The sequence below is a fragment of the Triplophysa dalaica genome, chromosome 1 (genome assembly GCF_015846415.1).
Source record: "Triplophysa dalaica isolate WHDGS20190420 chromosome 1, ASM1584641v1, whole genome shotgun sequence".
Classification (NCBI taxonomy): domain Eukaryota; kingdom Metazoa; phylum Chordata; class Actinopteri; order Cypriniformes; family Nemacheilidae; genus Triplophysa; species Triplophysa dalaica.
In genome coordinates this window covers 16,986,195-17,005,837 of record NC_079542.1, presented here as the reverse complement: position 1 = coordinate 17,005,837, position 19,643 = coordinate 16,986,195, and the positions used below count along the sequence as shown (strand labels likewise).

Here is a 19,643-nt window from a genome sequence, read left to right as displayed (position 1 = left end):
TAATTAAAGTGTTTAAAATAACACATTATTGGACAGGATCATTATAAACCATTATATACCATTATGAGAAAGATTTTTAAACTGCTATTTAACAATGTCAAAACTGATTATGGAAACCATATTACTTTTTTATTTGAACAGTTAATAGGATTAGCTAGGGGGTAAGTTTGGTACACTTAACAAATTACCGGTTTGTAAAGGGAAATACTGCTACTCCTTTTGAACAACGTTTGAGACAGATAAATCACTTTTCTCATTACTGATACAATCAATCTCTCTGGCTACAAAGGTTATACGCAGGAGACATTACATTGTGTAATTGAATAATTAATATACCTAATCTCATTAACAGCAAAATTAAGGAACAAATTTTCCTTTTCTTTATAAACCTGCCACTGATAACCAATGAGGGCGTTCTGTATAATTATATTCATCATAATTAGTGCATAGTAATGAGTGATTAACATACAATAATGGATAAGAGATGCTCTTTGTTCCTAATTGCTGAACATGTACTTGACTTCATACCTCTTCGTATTTAATTGATACCATTTTGCAAATGATTTATCTTATTAATTAGCCTTGAGTATTGCTGTACTGTTATGTTAAAACACTTGAGATATCACGTGAAATATCTTTGCTTGGCAATCAAATACACATTTGCTTGGCATCTTCAGTTTCCAAAAACAACAATTGAGCATGCATACTTTTTAATTATAGTTTTATTATATTTATAACAAAAACACACATACAGAAAACCACACTGTTTCTATTGGATTAGATTTAGCTTTCTCTGATCAATTTTATTGATCACTTCTGAAATGGCAGCTGGATCAATAGAGGCTTAATGCGAGTTTGCTGTCAAATCAGAGACTGTTAAAATCAAGAGAAAGTCTTCAATAGACTGTCTGCTTCCTGTCACATACTCCAGTCCAGGGGATAACTGTTCATAACGCTATCTTATGCAGCACACACATCAAATTAAAGTCTAAATATATTAAAATAAAAACAGTATTTAAAAACAATAAGCTCAAAAAAAAAAGACATCTGTGTCCTGTGCCACAGGCTATACTTGGTACCATAAGATTCAATTATTTCGTATTTTCATTCATGTCTGGTAAATATGTCCCACGCTCCACATGTGTGCGATTGTAGGTGTGTACGTTTCTGTCAAAAATTGTACAGACCAAATTCAATAAAACATGTAAAATATAATTTGATATGGTCCTCACGTTTTTATCCAGTCCTGTTTTATGTAAAGGTTAGGTTAAGGGGCAGGGTATATTAAATATCATGTGCTCTGTCTGTATTATATACATGTAATGCAAACATACAGAAGTCATATTGTTTTTTGATTGTCCTGTTTATTTTGCCCTGCAAGAAACCGATCTAGTGGCACCTCCTGTAGATGTTTGTCAGCTGTGTAGGTTTGTTCTCACAGGGCCACAGTTGGCTGTGACTCTAGAGGAGACTTTGTAAGTGCCTGGGCTCTTACTGTGAATGTTAATGAATGAGAGAGAGAGAGAGAGAGAGAGAGGGGAGAGAGAGAGAGAGAGAGAGAGAGAGAGAGAGAGAGAGAGAGAGGGAGAGAGAGAGAGAGAGAGAGAGAGGGAGGGAGAGAGAGAGACAGAGAGAAAGAAAGAAAGAAAGAAAGAAAGAAAGAAAGAAATGGAAGAAAAATAAAAAGGGAGAAAGAAACTGAGAGACGGAGAGAGAAATAAGGGCATGAAATCTTAGAAAGTGGCTGCAATAGAGGAAAAGATGAGAGAGACAAGAGGGGAAACTGGGCCAGAGAGGGTAACAGGCTGTAGCACTTCCACTGCTCCCTGAAACCTATACACAAAGGACGAAAGGAAGCGATAGTGGGACATGTGGGAGAAAGCCAGCCAATGGAAAAGGAAGTAATAAAAAGAACTTTCCTGCACAGGAACCCGTCCATGTTTGTGTGTGGTCACTCATGGGTGTGTGTGTTTTAGTGTGTGTTTGTGTGGTCAAGAGGTCAGTAGTTGTACATGTTTTGTGATGTCACACTATAAACAGGAACATGGTTGGCGTTCTATAAAGAGAGAGAGATAAAGAAAAAGAAGACAGTAGAACTTTATTTCAAAGACATTTTTGTCAGCTGTTTGGCTGATTTGGTCACTTTCATGCTGAAAATGTCATACTTGTTTTTTCCTTTTATTTCCCGCGAGTGTGTTTTACAGTGTGGTTGTTGTGAATGAGGCTGCTAAGTCTAGTTTTCAAAGACAGACTCACATATTGCTTATTCTCTCTCCAGACAGTGGCAGTTTGTAACCACCGAAACCCCAGTTCCGTCTAATGTGTGTTATTGCTTGTTTTAAAGAACAATTAAAAATGAAAGCTTGAATTTAATGTCGTTTTTCCTTTGTTGGGTGTTTGAAAGATGCGAATGAAAGAACTGGCATCTTTAAAGATTCAATTTACATTTCTCACATTTACAAATGCTGCACCTCTTCTTAAACAAGACAGTTATTCCAGAAATGTGCTGGAAATCCCTTAATGCCACAATAATAAAATCATATTATAGTGTTCAAGACTTAAAAACTGAGGAAATAGAGGGCTTTTTTATTTGTCTCTACAGAGAACTTGTCTAAAAATATTATCTAGTCATCATACTAAGCCAAACACGTGACTGATAATAGTGCCAAATGACAGATTTATTGTCTTATGACTAGCCCCGTAGTATTTTATTTCCTGTGCACTGACTGATCATGGGTGAGTCATGTATGTGACTGTGTACTGGGAGTTTGAATGTGTTCCTATTGAGCTAAATGCTGTGTCATCTCTCAGCGTCAGTGAATGCCCAATTAAAGAGCTTTGTGTGTGTGTTTACATGTTGCTTTCTGTGTTCAAGATCGCATGCCCCTTTAATGCCCAATTTACTGACCAGATGTGTTTGAGTCTTGGCGAGTTACTTACAAGTAGCAAAAAGTGTTTGTACATGTTGTTTATTTCTCACAGAAGGTCCATGTAGCTTTTACTCACTGTGTAAACCTCAGCACTTTCTTTATCTTGAGCAAATTTCTATGATTCATACAGTTTTAACTATTGCTTTCATGCATAAAAATATTTAAAATATTAATTCATAGAGACATTTAAGTGAATCATGACAGAATAATCTCTCCCAATCACTGCAAATGAACCTGTTCTAAAGACGGCATACCCCTTCATATTTTACATACACACCTCTCTCTCTTCCCCTGTCTCACACAGTCCCTTACACACATACACACAGACGCACATCTTTTATCTGTGGCCATTCTCTTTTTTTCTGGTAACTCGACACTGAAATCTTCTCTCCCAAACAGCTACTTGCTGAAGTGTGTGTAATTAAACTTCAGGACATCTGAGCATGTGCAACAGCTTTATCCCTGTCCTTTCATTTGTGCTGTGGAGTTTTTTCCAGTAGGTACTTTTGGGCATTTACAGTGGTAAAAATACTGGTAGTGGACGAATCCTCTGTATTCTGTGTAACTGTGGAAGTCGCTGAATTCCATTCAACCTGTTTCTTCTTTCTTGACATCAACAAGACACAATTGTAACTTCAACAATTACAGAGGTAATGCCTATGTGGATAACATGTTGAGCTTATGTGTGTGGTAGTGGGAGGGTGGGTTCACTAGAGGACAATGGTTTCACTCTGATCTCTTAATTATTAGGGTCTCCTTATGCCTGTCCAGGTATTATACTTTATTTAAAGCTTTTTTACACTTTTATACCAATACAAAAGCTCTGTGTATTTGGATTGTGCACTATTCTTTATCTACATATCAATAAATTAAGGATGTTAAACATGTGTACAGGTTATGTTGCACAAAAAAGTACAATGTGCTGCCGAGTTTAGATATACCACATTTTTTAATAGTCAATAGCATTTTCTCCCTGTAAGTACAAAATTTTGGTATGCATTACAACATTTATTATAATTGTTTAGGCATATTTGAAATCAATGCAAACACACTGATACAAGGTTGTGCGGTTAATATTTGTAATTTGTAATTTGCTTAAAATATAATTTATGTTGATTACACAGGTTTGGTGAGAATTCGATTATTTACATCGGATAAATAAACTATATGTTATTTATTTGTAATAAATAACACTGACACCCTGAGGCCTGGAACTTAACACATTAGAAAAATGCTTCAGTGGCTGCAATAATCCGCGTCATCTGTTGATAACAGATGGTAGATGTCATCAGGAGACGACTGTCTCCCGCTTGACATGATCATCACGCCTGCTATGGAGACAAGACCACAATTTACAACACAAGATATATTACACGCTTAAACAGTGCCCACTTTACAAAGTGTGCGCAAAATCGTAGAACGAAAAATTATTAGAAATTAATATATTTATAATAACAAACTATAACTAGATATATTTTTATATACGTTTTATTTATTTTGTAACAGCTCTTGAAACACCCTATTCAGCCATACGCGAAATTAATGTGGATGAACGGGGTTTAAAACAATCATGCATCAACCTCCAACAAGCAATGTGTAATTCAGCCTAATATAGAAGAGCAGCCTTAAATTCCGCAAGATGAAGAATAATAATGAGAAATATCTTTCGCGTAAGCTCAGTGGAAAATGCAGTGCGCAAGTTTTGCCTGTAACGTGAAGTTGAGGATTTAAAGTTTTATAATGTCGTGCACTCGCAACGATCGTATTCTGAGTGTGATCCAACTGTTTGTTATTCGCCACCCTGAGAATGAAGTTCAGCCTCCTCACTGGGGCTACGTGTTGAACTCTGCTACAAATGGAGCACTTTAAGATATAAAAGACATAAAACGGTCTGAGTCGTGCACAAACACGAACCCAGGGTCTCGTGTCGAGGCAAAAATCATCCATACTGCTTATGCTATTCAATTATGCGGTCAAACGCCTTCTGTTTCTGTAGAATGATCAATTATCGGTTGTCAGTGATAATGGTGAATGATGACCCCACGCGCTCCCGCTTCTATATGCTACGTATCGATTTGCGCGTGACACCCAGAGTGAGCTCGAGCATCTGCGCTCTGGAAAGAGCCCTGTGTCGTTCTTTTCCTAATCTAAGCGGGACGTTATCTTTAAGAATTATGATTATGTTTCATTTTTCTAATAGATAAAATATAGATAAAGAATGTTCTCACATCACAAGAAAAGTTGAACGCCAGGTGTTTCGTGCGCTCTGAAACCTTAAGAATATTTCCAAACATTTGTCAATTAATTGCCACCGCATAAAAGTAGAATAGAGGGAGTGTTTGAGCGCTTCACTTAACCCCTACCCTCATTCTTGCGGTGCACCCCTGATATCTCTCGTATTCACAGCCCGAATTTCTCGCCGTTAGTGTCATTCATTCGGCGATTGTCCTAACGCGCGCGGGGAATCTCATTTATAGCGTCTCGCGCTCGGCTGAGCTGCAAACCAGCGTGTTTACAGCCCCACACCAACACTCACATCAATTAACCCAGCATCGATCCTCTCGCCGGGGCTTCACAATATTGCCCCCTTCCCACAGTCCGCATCCCCGTATTTATTACACGATATGATGGTCAGGTGGACATGGGGACTTTCTTTACCACAATGCTGGAGTTTTCGAGTATTCCATCTTGGAAAGAAAGAAGAAAGAAATGTTTGTTCTGTTATTCCAATATAAAAACTATCACGACTAGGTAGTTGTCAACGCAATGTGAACAGGTGGACACAGGCCTGATGTTGAAAGAATCTTAAAAATGTCAGTAAAGTCAGATGTGCTTTAAAGGTAAGTCGAATATTGATTTCTCCTCCGTATGTCATTTTTTTCTAACCAAAAGTATTCGTTCTCCGTTTACCTCTCTCTCTCTCCATCTTCTCTTCTCTTCTTTCATTAATAAGTAAATAACAGTCGCCTTAAGTATAGATAGCTGACGCTATAGGACCTGATCCATCTCGCCGGCAGCAGTTCGTTAAATATTCAGTGAGAAATAATGGCATCCCAGACATCACCCATAGTAACGTTATTATCTTCATTTCTCAAAATCAGCTAGACTGATAGCTTCGTTTGTCTTTTTCAGGACATAAATCTTTGCAGGTCGCTGCAATACGATCCGGTGGGGAAATTTTCCTTCTTCAAAACACTCTTTATAAATAAAAAAAAGTTGAATTATTATTATTCGTTTAATTGAACACGTTATGCAGGATATTGAAAAACATTAGACATAATGTATAGATATTATCTTATAGACATTATCTGATAAACACCGAAGTGTTTGTATAATAAAAAATTACTATGCGAAAGTGTGGTAAGAAAAATATACAAATATATTGAAAACATTTAAAATATGAAAAATTATTAAATTGAATAAACAACTAAGAAAATTGCTCATATTGTGACCTTAACTAAACTAGAAATTTTATGTTTAAACCGACCATTTATTTTATTTGACACTAAAATCAGTATAGGCTATTTTAAAAAAGGCGGCTTTTGTTCGACAAAATAACAACAAAAAGGTTTAATCACGTAAACTGTTTCACCCTCATTACATCTGTGCAAATATTGGTTTCCAGACCAAAAAAATTAAGAGACATTATTTGTGAACTCTCCTTTTAGCAAACACGTTGAAACAAATCTAACATAAATCTGCTTTGCGAAATTATTTTCATATATACTGTGTTATTTTCTCTCATCTTCAGAGGTTCGGTGGGAAGCGTGCGCGCTTTCTCTGTCTTTCGGTCGTGCGGTGAGATAGTGAGAGTGGGAAGGAGAGGTGGGTGCACGAGACTGAAAGGGACAGAGAGCTATGATAGAACAGAGCAGTGACCAATAGAATGACAGAGGGGTGGGGCTCTCGATTTCTCACCGTTGTGCATGGGCCCTTAAAGTTTGTTTGTTCGCTGAATGCGGCGTGTGATGAAAACGTGTTACTGATCCCGTTCGAGAATAATCAGATGAATCTGATTTGGGACATTTGATTTTGGACTTTCGAGACGCCGACTGTTGCCATTAGGCACGAAACTCATTCAACCGACCTACTTTTTCCCCAGTTGCCTTGAGGAAAGACCGACTAGGTTAGAAACGGTGTGCTTGCAGTCATACAGGGACTGAATTACAACAACTTTAATGCCAATCACGAACGAGGATACGCGACGCACCATTCCGAGAAGGCAAACTGCGGAAAAGTCTGCTGGAAAGGCTCTGCGAAGAGATATCGGAAAGAGTTTGGCTATCCGGACACTTTTGGTGAATTGCAACTTTTGAGCAGCAGTTTGATAACCCGAAAGATTAAAAGATACGGTTGGTGTCTTTAACGAGAAATTGACATTCCTGAAGTGACCAAGTTAAGCTCTAACGTAGCCTCCAGATGGTTGCTAAGAAGGGTTAAACTGTATCTAAAGGGAGTTGGAAAATCCAGCCTTTCTTCCACACGGATCAACTCATTGGGTGGGAGCAGCAAGAGAGACAAGAGTCCCCAGCAAATCAGAGGCTAATTGATTAAAGAGACTTCATTTGAATAGGGGCTGGCAAGGTGCCAATCGCCTTTCAGAGGACCCCCCCTCCATGATTAATCGTGAGGCATTATTGATAATCATAACAGGACACATGCGCGGTGGATGGGCTCCATTTCCGTAATTTTGAGCAGATTTGATAGTATTTTTATTCTTTCGTGGCTGATGCGTGAGCCAGCATGTCGCGGAGGAAACAAGCGAAGCCGCAGCATTTCCAGACCGACTCGCAGCTGGTCCTTACCGCGCACAATGGTGAGTTTAAGCCCTTTTCCACACAAACTCACTTTTAACTAACATTTGACTAAAAACATTTTTGTCTAAACGTTTTTTAATACATTTTAGTTTTACGTACTTTTAGTTTTTACTTACTTCCCACAAACCTTTTTAATTTCAGGGATTAGGACTTTTTAATCTTACTAAGGCAAAGTGCTATTATCGAAGTTCTGTTTTGGAAAGTTTTAGTCTACTTGTGTTGTCATCAAAACAATCACCTTACTAAAACTGAAGCAAGATTTTAAAGGTGTGTTTTTAAAGATCTCTCATTATTAGTAATATTTTGGTAGCTGATAGTCTATTTAAATTGGATATTCTATTTAAGTTGGTTTCAAGGTGTCTCTCATGGAGGAAGGGTAAAAACAGTCAAGTAGTGCTTTATTTTATTAGGAACTGCAATTAATTGTTTAGACAAAAGTCATTGTTAAAAGTTAAAGATTCTCGAATTTGTTTTGATCTGGCCCGTTTAAGTTGTCCACATAAGTGGGGATTCGCGTGGTTTTAGCTTTCCCCCTCCTCCTTCCATCTTCTGTAGGTTAAGATATTGCATCTCTCTTGCTTGTTATAGCCCGCAATCCGGGTTTATATATATTGCATATATATTCGTTTTGTTAAATGCAGATAAAGTTTTTATCTCTGTTACCCGAGTGGACAACTATGCCTGTCGCAGTCCCTCTTCAAAAACGTTATCATGCAACCTTGCCTATAGCTTAATAAGCGAACAGCAAATTGTGCAAAATTGTTGTGATTCATCGATATTTTAACTTTGATTAAACTTTTTTTGAGATTGTGTCACAATCAGAATGACAGAGCCTGTAGTCAGAGGCTATCGGTAAACAACATGCTATTCACAATCGCATAAAGTCAGGATTATTTCATTACGATTTATACTCTTAAAACAAAAAATGTTGTACAGAATATGTGTATTTGAACCAACAGTCGAGATCTTATTTAAATATGTCTGCTAAAAATGCTTACAATCAGTTTTCTGCTCAATAACTGACTTATTAGAAACCTATGACATACATTTTTGGAAATACACATTGTCTCACACATCACCGCTGTTACAGTGTTTTGCCAGGTTTCAAAACCAACAATTACTAAATATCTTGAACGTAATTCGGGTTGCACAAGCTTACAAAAAATATTGTGTTTGGAGCTGTAGCCTACAGAACTGTCAAAATCGAATGATAATTATTAATTTTCTTTTATATTTTATATGTTCTTAAAGTCTTCCTCGTTATAACATTTCTGTTTCAGTGACTAAAATATTTTGCAACAGTCATTGGCCATGGATTTGTAGCTTGTAGGCTACCTGTTTTACTTCTTTTAAATTGCATACATCAAAGGCCGGCACATATAGGCTACATTCAAGCTATTAAAGAATGTATAGTGCATACCTTACATTTTGTTCGGTAAAGTGCCTCTGTGAAGCGCTTTTTAATCGGAGTATTTCGGAAAACGGTGTATCTCTTGCTTAACTCAATGTTTAGTAGGCGATCATGTTGCTGATTAGAATGGGACCTTTGAGGAGGTAAGGATTTTGTTTCATATCGAATTTAGATCCAAATATTTTTGTACGTTTAAGTTTTTATCAAGCTTTAATTTTCAGTAAGTAGGCTATTTTTATTTTAAGTATGTACGTATTTAGGAAGTATTTTTAAAGTTTAGAAACACGTGAAGAATGTAACAGAAATTACCTACTGATTACGTCAATGCAAAGACAAAGTTTAAACGTATTTAAATGTATATCTACAATTCCCATAATGTTCGTATTCTTTAATAAAGGTACACATGAAGACTTTAATCTCTTTCACGCTCTGAGCATTGCACTAAAAGTTGGAGTATAGCGAGCAGTTTTTTTAACCATTTTTCTGGTTTCATGTGTTCTAAAATAAAACCAGCAAAAGTGCTAAGCGTTGCAGCTTTAGATACCAGTTGCCATTTGTCTAAAGACACCATTGTTGTCAAAACAACAATGCGTTGATGCGTACTACGATTTATATAAAAGACGTATAAATATATATATATACAGATACAGATATGTGCATTTTTAATTGCCTTTTGTCAACAAATCCTAACTTTCAAGAGTTATTTTTGAATGTAAGAAAAACAATGTCTTAAGGTACACTGGGCTTGACTGTTTAAGATAAATGTATAGTAGAATAGGCCGGATCTGCAGAATACGCAGTTGTTTAGCGACTCTCATGCAAAGGGCATCCAGAAGTTTATGTGATTACTGCTAAATTGTCAGAATAAAAAATAACACAGATTTTCAAAATCGCAAAATTGCAGGATTTTCCCTTTCAAATTGAATAAAGAAGTGAATGGCAGTGTTTGTCAACTGCTGTAAGCTGACCTAGCAAAACAAAACTTCCTCAAATAGAGTTTAGGCCTATTTAAAGGAGAGGTAAATGTATAATCTGTAGTTTAGAGTTTGCTGATCTATGTGCATCATCTTTTTATATGCAGACATTGCTTGTTTTTTTTTCTTTAGTAATCCATAGTGTGCACCAGGCCTTTATAAAAGTTCTTTAAAAGGTAAACTTCCCTTGCTGCCTTCTCACCTGAGAAAATTTTAGAGGAGAGCTTCTGTTTCTCCACATGGTTGGCAGCCTCTGTGAGGTATTTTAAGCGGTATTAGGAAGAGACTAAGGCAGCGAGTCTGTCCCTATTGGCCTGTCACTGAGGGTGGGATGCAGAGCTTTTTTAACCTTTGCCAGGCTCCCTCTGCGGGGAGGTGAGGAGATTTCAGGTCACGGTGTGTTCTTGTGTCCCATGTCTCTGACCTCCACGCACTGTGCAAAAGCCAGCAAGGGGCTCTTTTTGCTCTAGAGGGGTGGGATTGTGTCTGCTTTACCCTTTCACCTCGACAAATTTGCCACACTCCCACCCAGAGAGATTAGGTCCCTCTCCAAAACACACACTGAGCAGTGGGCACGCAACGTGTTGTGTTTTGCAAACATCAGAGATTTAGTATATTGTCGTTTTGCCTGTGTTTATGTATATAGTGGAAGTTTTGGGAAGTGGCTTTGATGTTTGATTATGTATTTTATTCTACTTTCACACCGTCCCTGTTTAGGAGAATGTCACAGAAATTTAGGGTAAGGGCTTAGTGACCAGCAGAAAAGACTTTCCCAGGCACACCATCTAGTGTTCAGTAGGAAGTTTTCTCCAGCTTGCGAGAGAAAGTGAGGGAGGGACACGGAGGGAAAGTTGAGGGCGGGTGAAAGACAGAGAGACAGAAAGAGGTTGTGAGTGAACAGTAACTTGGTCTGGGAAGTCACAACTAGCACGGCGCCTGCAGCTGAGCAAAGTAACGTAGACATTAAGAAATATCTTATTTATATTTATCTTCTGTTTTTCATTCACTATTTTCTTTCATTCGTACCACATCATTGATTCTCTACCTTCTTTATCTTAATTTTCTTAGGACAGGATGTTTGACCATACTCTGTAACAATGCTGATGATGACAACCCAAAGTCATCACTTTAGAGAAGTGTTCTCAAAAACTAAAGCACACTAATCTGCAGCTCAGTATACAGCCATGCACAGTGCACAATAGCTATATGACAACATTGTGTTGATTTTCGTTTTGTAGAGTGACTTAATTTGGCATTCTGAGCTGCCCGTTGAGCATTGTTAGTTTTGTCTAATGAAGTGCTTCAATATTCAAGCTACAAAATGTCAAAAATATTTTTCAAGTCAAAAAATGTTCAACCTTAATAAACAATTAAGGTTTGAAACTAGATTATTGTTATTAATTTATTTTGTTATTGTTGTGATGTTCTTTTTAAAGATTTAACCAGTGTTTGCATGCGTGGGAATGATTTTTATTATTAGGTTATAGTAAAATATCTCTTTGTACTGATATGGCGTAACTTCATATTGCATATTATGGTTTATAAATTACTAGTTCATATGCCAACCTACATTTTGTACTTAAATACATATTTTTTCAATCTCTAAATGTCTAATAGAATGAATAATAATTTTTGGTTACATTGTGAGGTACATTTGAAATGTGTTATTGCTCATTTTAATGCCATTGCTAATTTTGCTGCAATTTGCTTTTGCTTTTATAGAAGCGAAGAATTTTGTACTGTATATTTAAATTGTTTTTAAATTAGTTTTTCAGGATATAGGCTATGTAGCGAGTTCTTACTTGAGGTTCTTGTTCTTGTTTTTTGCTCTTTCTTCATTTTTTCCGTTATTGTTGTATGACAAATTACGGCATTTACTTATACAGTAAGATATGTATTAGAGAACTGTAAGAACCATGATAGTAACTGATTGTCACAACAAGATTAGTGTTCTAACACATAATTCTTGTCTGCAACAAGTTGCACAGAATAAAATGAAGAATAACGGAATTATGGGCTGAACATGAATTACATTTACGCCATACTCAAGTGGAGTGTGTATAATTACCATTGCACTTAAAAGTAAAAATAAAATGGCAATTTGTCGATTACAATAATTTTACTAATAATATACTTATTTTTTTACATTTTTAAAAAATACTGTTCTATTTGCCGTCATAATAATTTTTTTGTCTTAACTTAGCTACAGCCTAATACTGCTTTCCAACTAATCTTTTCACCTACCCCCACACTAAATTGAATCACTTTTTTATGCTTGTTAGCCTCACTTCAACAGACTTTTAGTATTAAAACTTTTTCATCAAAAAAGTTGACTTTCCTGTCTGCACAACACATTGGTTGTGTGAGACACGGCTTTACTGTCATGGCAACTTTAGCGTTATCTGATGTCCCAGCTCAGAGAGACACAGGGGGAAGATAATCCCTGAATTAAACAGGATCTGCTTTAGAGCCAGCCGTGATGAGCAGGCTGGGCCCTCGCCCCACTCCCCTGCTCTGACACTCCCATGCTGGGGAACAATGGGGAGCCATCCTGTCTCTCCACAGGGCTGGGACACACTTCTTGCAAGGGTTTCATTTGCAAATGAATCTCCACACTGATGAAAATGTTGAGAGCGAAGCACTACAATGAGTGGGATTCATAAAGAATTGCAATTTGTAAATCAACTTGTATGTTAAACAGCATGATTTTTTTATGGACAAAAAGGCAGGGGGGGAGTTGTTGAGAAAGAATGAGGAAACTTGTGAAGAACCACAGCCCTAGTGGAGAGTTTTTCTTGCATGCTTGGATTTTTTCTTTCTGAAGGCAATTTCTCTTTTTTTGATATTCGAAAGGAAAGCGTATTGGATGGTCAATTTGAAAAAGCTGCATTTGTTCTTTTTTTGTAAAGTTATTTATCTTTGTAATTGAATTGTTATATCATTCATATGCATGCACTAAAAATATTTTTTTGATGAAAATTTATAAATCTTTAATTTCATTTCACTGTCAGAAGTCAGCACTGATTTGACCATTATTCTACAAAATCTAAATAGGTGATTGATGAATTTGTGTAGCAATCTTATTGTATTCTCTCAAATCCCACACAGGGTAAAACAATTCTATAAAGGCTTACTTGTTCCTGTCAGGTCCTGATTGCAGCCTGACTGGATACAAATTAGTTTAGTGACAGGGATAACCTGTCCAAGATGCCTGCAGTTGGTTGAAAATGAGCAAAGTTGACAGCAAATTGAAAGTCTAATAAGTCCTTCAAATGGTTGATTTGTGCCTAGTGGACATGTAGACATTGAGGAGTATGAAATATTGGAAATCAATGACCCACTATGAAATTTCATTAGGGCCCATTGTTCTCAGTTCACAGTATTTTTATGTTCTGATGGATTATCTGAAGAAAATGATTACCTAAGGTGGTTGAATAGATGGGACTTTGATACACATCTTCAAAGATCACTTTTAAGCAATATTGTAAAAGTGCTATTGATTTTGTTTCTTTTCTTATCCTATTTCATCATAGCTATATGTAGTGTGTGGAGATTTTTTTCTCTGTGTTATTTGGTATTTGTTCCCATTTTATGGTTGTTTTTTGAACATTTGGGGAGGATAAGCATTAAACTGATTAACAGAAGATTAACAACAAAAGAATTTGAACAGATAAAGCTGCTTCTTCAGATACAAACCCCTCTAATCACTAATCCCCCTGTCCACCCCCCTCCCTTATTTTCCTCTGCAGGGGACACAGTGGCCAACTCAGACGACTCCCCTTGCAAAGACTCGGGTGCCCATGTCTGCGGCAGATGTTGTGCAGAGTTCTTTGAACTATCGGATCTTGAACACCACCAGAAGAATTGCACTAAGAATCAATTAGTTCTAATTGTAAATGAAAATCCAGTGTCTCCCTCCGGAACCTTTTCCCCGGGCTCCTCTCCTCATAATCCGGATGAGCAGGTGAATGACACAACTAATAACACAGATCAAGCAGAGTTGGCTGACCTTTTGGAGCAGAATATACTTGACAAAGAGGAGGCCATGGACACAGAGGTGTCAGAAGTCTCTGCTACACATAAGGATGGCAGTGGACATGCGGTGGGTGGAAGCCCACTTGGGGGTGCTGGAAGCAGCCATGGACCTCTGGGCAGCACTGGGTCCAATTTGGGAAATTCTGCCATTTCTCCCTCACTACCTCAGCTGGGCAACTTAACTGAGCTGGGAAATTTTTCCATGATCAACAGTAATGTCATTATTGAAAACCTACAGAGCACCAAAGTAGCTGTGGCTCAGTTCTCTCAAGAGACAAGATCAGCGGGAGGACAAAGGGTGGCTGTGCCAGCCCTTATGGAGCAGCTCTTGGCACTGCAGCAGCAGCAGATTCATCAGCTGCAGCTCATCGAGCAGATCCGTCACCAGATTCTTCTGTTAGCTTCCCAATCACCTGAGCTCCAAGTACCACCTAGTTCTTCGCCAGTCACTTCAGGTTCAGGTGCTAGCCCACTAACCACTCTTAGTTCCCATTTGTCTCAACAGTTGGCAGCTGCCGCAGGGTTAGCACAGAGCATAGCTAGCCAGTCTGCAAGCATTAGCAGTTTGAAACAGATGGCTAATGCTGCGCAGCTACCTCAGAACAATTCTAATGTGGGAGAGTCGTCTCAAAACCCCGGAGCACCGGGGGCAGCTACAGTTAATGTCCAGTCTTCTGAGAAGAGGCCGGGCCATACGGGGAGCTTACATCCTCAATTAGCAAACCCATCACTTTCAAAACCATCCACACCAGCCTTTGGGATGAGTAATATTTTGAACCCAGTGGCTAATACCCTTCTACCTCAGCCCCCACCAGGCAATCCAATGTTTTCCAGTGCACTGCCCAGTGTTGGTACTACAGTTGAAGATCTCAGCTCACTGGCTGCACTGGCTCAAAGAAAAGGCAAGCCACCCAATGTTGCATCTTTTGAACCGAAAAGTAGCTCAGAGGATGCTTTTTTCAAACATAAATGTAGGTTTTGTGGCAAGGTGTTTGGTAGTGACAGTGCTCTACAGATTCACTTACGTTCTCATACAGGTGAGAGGCCGTACAAGTGCAACATTTGTGGAAATCGCTTTTCAACCCGTGGTAACTTGAAGGTGCACTTTCAGCGACATAAGGAGAAGTTTCCACACATTCAGATGAATCCATACCCTGTTCCAGAGCATTTAGACAATATTCCAACAAGTACTGGCATTCCCTATGGAATGTCAATGCCCCCTGAGAAGCCAGTTACTAGCTGGTTGGATAGCAAGCCTGTACTTTCAACTCTGACCTCTTCTGTTGGCATGTTACTTCCACCAACAATACCAAGTCTGCCTCCATTTATCAAAAAGGAAGAGAATAACTCGCTGGTTACAAGCAGCCCTTCTCATTCTGCTAAAAGTGACTCTGGTCCAGCTGAAGCAGCCACAAAAAACACAGAGAGGGTGTTGGAAGAGGTTGAGAGCACAACCTTGCCTACCTCAAATGGAAAAACGGAAGAAAACCACCACTCCTCCAGTTTAACAACTAATGTGATTGCTGCTGGAGAGGGCACCATCAAGTACACCACCCCCAACAGCCCTCCAATGGCCACTAATCCACTAATGCCCCTGATGTCAGAGCAGTTCAAAGCTAAGTTTCCTTTTGGTGGTCTACTTGATCCCTTGCAGGGCTCAGAAACATCCAAACTTCAACAACTGGTTGAGAACATTGACAGGAAAGTGACAGACCCCAATGAGTGTGTTATCTGCCACCGTGTTCTTAGTTGCCACAGTGCCCTGAAGATGCACTACCGCACACACACTGGGGAGAGGCCTTTCAAATGTAAAGTGTGTGGCCGTGCGTTCACCACCAAGGGAAACCTGAAAACTCATTACAGTGTCCATCGAGCAATGCCACCACTGAGGGTCCAGCACTCTTGTCCTATTTGCCAGAAAAAGTTCACAAATGCTGTGGTACTGCAGCAGCACATTCGAATGCATATGGGTGGCCAGATCCCTAACACCCCTCTTCCTGACAGCTACCCAGAATCCATGGGCTCTGATGCCGGCTCATTTGATGAGAGAAATTTTGATGATTTTGACAACTTCTCTGATGAAAATATGGAGGGAATTGAGGATGGACCAGACAGCAGCATCCCACACACACCAAAGTCAGCTGATGCATCTCAAGACAGCCTCTGTTCATCCCCTACACCAATTGAGTCGTCAGGCATGGAAACCCAGGAAAAGAGTGCCAACCACATAGCAGAAGAAGTGAATTGTGGACAGGAAAAATCAGTGGAGAATGGATTCATGGAAGGAGACAGATTCACGAATGACTCCTCTTCAATTGGAGGTGATATTGAAAGCCAAAGTGCCGGAAGTCCAGCTGTCTCTGAATCTACCTCTTCCATGCAGGCACCGTCACCCACTAATGGAAATCACCAACAGCAAAAATCTCCAAGTCTAGAGGATCGGCAACAGCGGGCATTGTCATTTGAGTATATTAGCGCAGGTCTTATGCAGAGTCATTCTGCCAGTCCTGGAGCTCTGGATCTTACTTCAATTAATCCATTGAAAGAGCCTCTTAGTATGATTTTCCCCTTCCGTGATCGAGGCACCTTTAAGAATACAGCATGCGATATCTGCGGAAAGACATTTGCCTGCCAGAGTGCCTTGGATATTCACTACCGAAGCCATACCAAAGAGAGACCATTCATTTGTAACGCATGCAACCGAGGTTTTTCCACCAAGGGTAACTTGAAACAACATATGCTGACCCATCAGATGCGAGATTTGCCCTCTCAGCTCTTTGAGCCCAACAACAGTCTTTCATCCAGCCCAACTCCTTCACTTCTTTCTGTTGGACCCTTGTCCGCCTTGATGAAGACTGAGGTCAATGGCTTTCTTCATGGTCTTCAACTTGATGTAAAAGACTTGCCCTCAGGACTGGTGACCTCATCTGCTTCGACCTCTCCAGTTCTTTCAGCTGCCCCACCAAGGAGAACGCCTAAGCAGCACAACTGCAACACCTGTGGAAAAACATTTTCCTCCTCCAGTGCCCTGCAGATCCACGAGCGAACCCATACCGGAGAGAAGCCTTTTGCTTGCACCATCTGTGGACGAGCATTCACCACCAAAGGAAATCTCAAGGTAATTGTTACTTAATGTTATTTTACATGCCAATTCTTCATACATTTCTGTACGCCTTTATATATAATGAATGGGAAGTGGAAATGTTAAGTCATCCCATTATTATGAATATTGGGCTAAAACTTTGAGATTGGTTAAATGCTTCACTTAACAGGCTTTAACCACAGTTACCAATGGCAACCACCCTTTGCAGTGGTGTGTTCAGTATTTTTCCAGAGTTTATCTCCTGAGAAGCACAAGTTTCTCTTTTATCATAAGTTTCAAAAAAGTCCAGCAGACAGATAAACAGTATCTCAGGGGTTTTGTGTGGGTAAGTGAATGTAGAAGTTGACTGTGGAGAAACCTGACACCGTACAGACTACATGGCAATTCACAAAGCAAATTAATTTTAATCTAAATTAAAATGTTCCCTGCAAATAAATCACAAATTAGCACAAACTGTATGTATGAAAAGGAAAAATATGTTATTTGATAATGTAGTGATGCGATGCACTGATGTTACTTTAGAGAGGTAGCATGAAAATAACCAGCCTTGAAACAAATTACCTTTCTTATGTTCAGGGCCATACTAACAGTTACTACAATAATACAAAGCACTATTGGGGGAATGTATAACATGCTTCAAGGGCGAACAGGGTGGCAAGTGTCAGTTACGATACAGTCCGACACAATGAGAGTGGACAGAGCAATTTTCTCAGGACACATGACCACCACAGACCATTTGTTGTATATGCAGACCACCGTCTCACTTAGTCAATGTTAAAACATTGTACTCTCGTTTTAATAATTAGTCACATGCTGTTTCCAGTGGGCCTATTTTGATACTAATTATTTTGCTGCTCTCTCTTTTTCCATTGCATCATCTCACGTGTTATTCATTTTAATGTTTCCAAATTTTAAACATTGTTAAAAAAAGAGATTGCCAGATCCACACATTTTTAACCTTTGCTTTCAATTTCCCCCCTCTCTCTCTCCCCCCTCTCTCTCTCTCTCTCCCCCCCCCCTCTCTCTCTCTCCCCCCCTCTCTCTCTCTCTCTCTAGGTTCACATGGGTACCCACATGTGGAACAGTGCTCCTGCTCGCCGTGGTCGCAGGCTTTCAGTAGACGGTCCAATGGCTTTCCTAGGCACCAACCCTGTAAAGTTCCCAGAGCTCTTCCAAAAGGACCTAACTGGCAGAGCTGGAAATGGAGATCCAACCAGCTTCTGGAATCAGTATGCCGCTGCATTCTCAAATGGCCTGGCTATGAAGACCAACGAAATCTCTGTTATCCAGAATGGAGGACTGCCCCCTCCCCTGTCAGGGAGTGTGGGTAACGGGGGCAGTTCACCTATCGGGGGTTTGACAGGCAGCATGGAAAGGCTGCATAACTCCGAGCCCAATCCTGCTCTGGCTGGCCTTGAGAAAATGGCCAACAACGAAAATGGGACTCCCTTCCGCTTCACTCGCTTCATGGAGGACAAGGAGATTGTGACCAACTAGAAAACAGTTTTTGTTGTACTCATGAACAAACACATACGCTCTTCAACAGACCAAACACGTGTCCCTGTATGCGCGTAAATGAAAGAGGAAAGCAAGAAAAAATAACTATTTCAGCTTTTGCTTGCAATTAAGACTTTATGAAGAAAAGTTTGAAAAGAACTCGCTTTGTACAATGTACAACATCTTATAGTTTTACGGAGCTTATTTATTAGTGATTATAACCTTGCTCGAAAACCAAGTGGAAATATTAACAGTAACTTAGTTTTTGTTATTTTCTGTTTTATCTGCATTTTCTGTTTTATCTGCAGAGTCATTCTGTACAAGTGTTTTAAAGTGTGCTTTTGAAAATCAGCTTTCCTTGTTAGACAACTTCATCATGGCATTAAATTATTTTCTATCTGTAGTACGTGTTAACAAAACTTGATGTTCATGTAATGATTTAGAGCTTACAAAGTGTAACTTAAGGCTGTAAATACTGTACACTTATCTGTGCTAGATGGTTTACAAGATGTGTAGTAACTTTTATCTGAGAAATATCAACGTTTCATGAATCCAGGGACACAGGTTAGTCCTTTTTCTCTCTTAGAAGTTAAAGATAAAAAAGAAAAAATTCTTCAACTCAGCTGTCTATTTTGGCCCTTAGTATTTTCTCTTCCTACTTGTTGTTTCATTTTGCTTTTAACTGTGTTCAGCTTTTCACTCTTTATTTGTGCTTGTAGCATACAACGCATAAATGGTTGTTACATGACAGAACATGAAGAGGTCCACATTGTCGTTATGAAGTGAGCAAAGATTTTTGTTGAGATTTTAGATTTGCTGGGCTTTCAAATTGCTGCTAAGAACTAGCATATTCGTTAACATCTACTGCATATCGTG

At 39.0% G+C, this 19,643-nt stretch overlaps 1 protein-coding gene across 1 annotated transcript; it reads left to right on the top strand.

Annotated features, from left to right (window-relative positions):
- Window positions 1-6,859: 6,859 nt before the first annotated feature.
- Window positions 6,860-19,262, top strand: sall1a (spalt-like transcription factor 1a). The gene is made up of 3 exons (XM_056745353.1): window positions 6,860-7,746; window positions 13,882-17,285; window positions 18,327-19,262. Exons 1-3 carry the CDS (start codon window positions 7,674-7,676, stop codon window positions 18,765-18,767), a joined length of 3,918 nt encoding a protein of 1,305 aa, XP_056601331.1. The 5' UTR covers window positions 6,860-7,673; the 3' UTR covers window positions 18,768-19,262.
- Window positions 19,263-19,643: the final 381 nt, after the last annotated feature.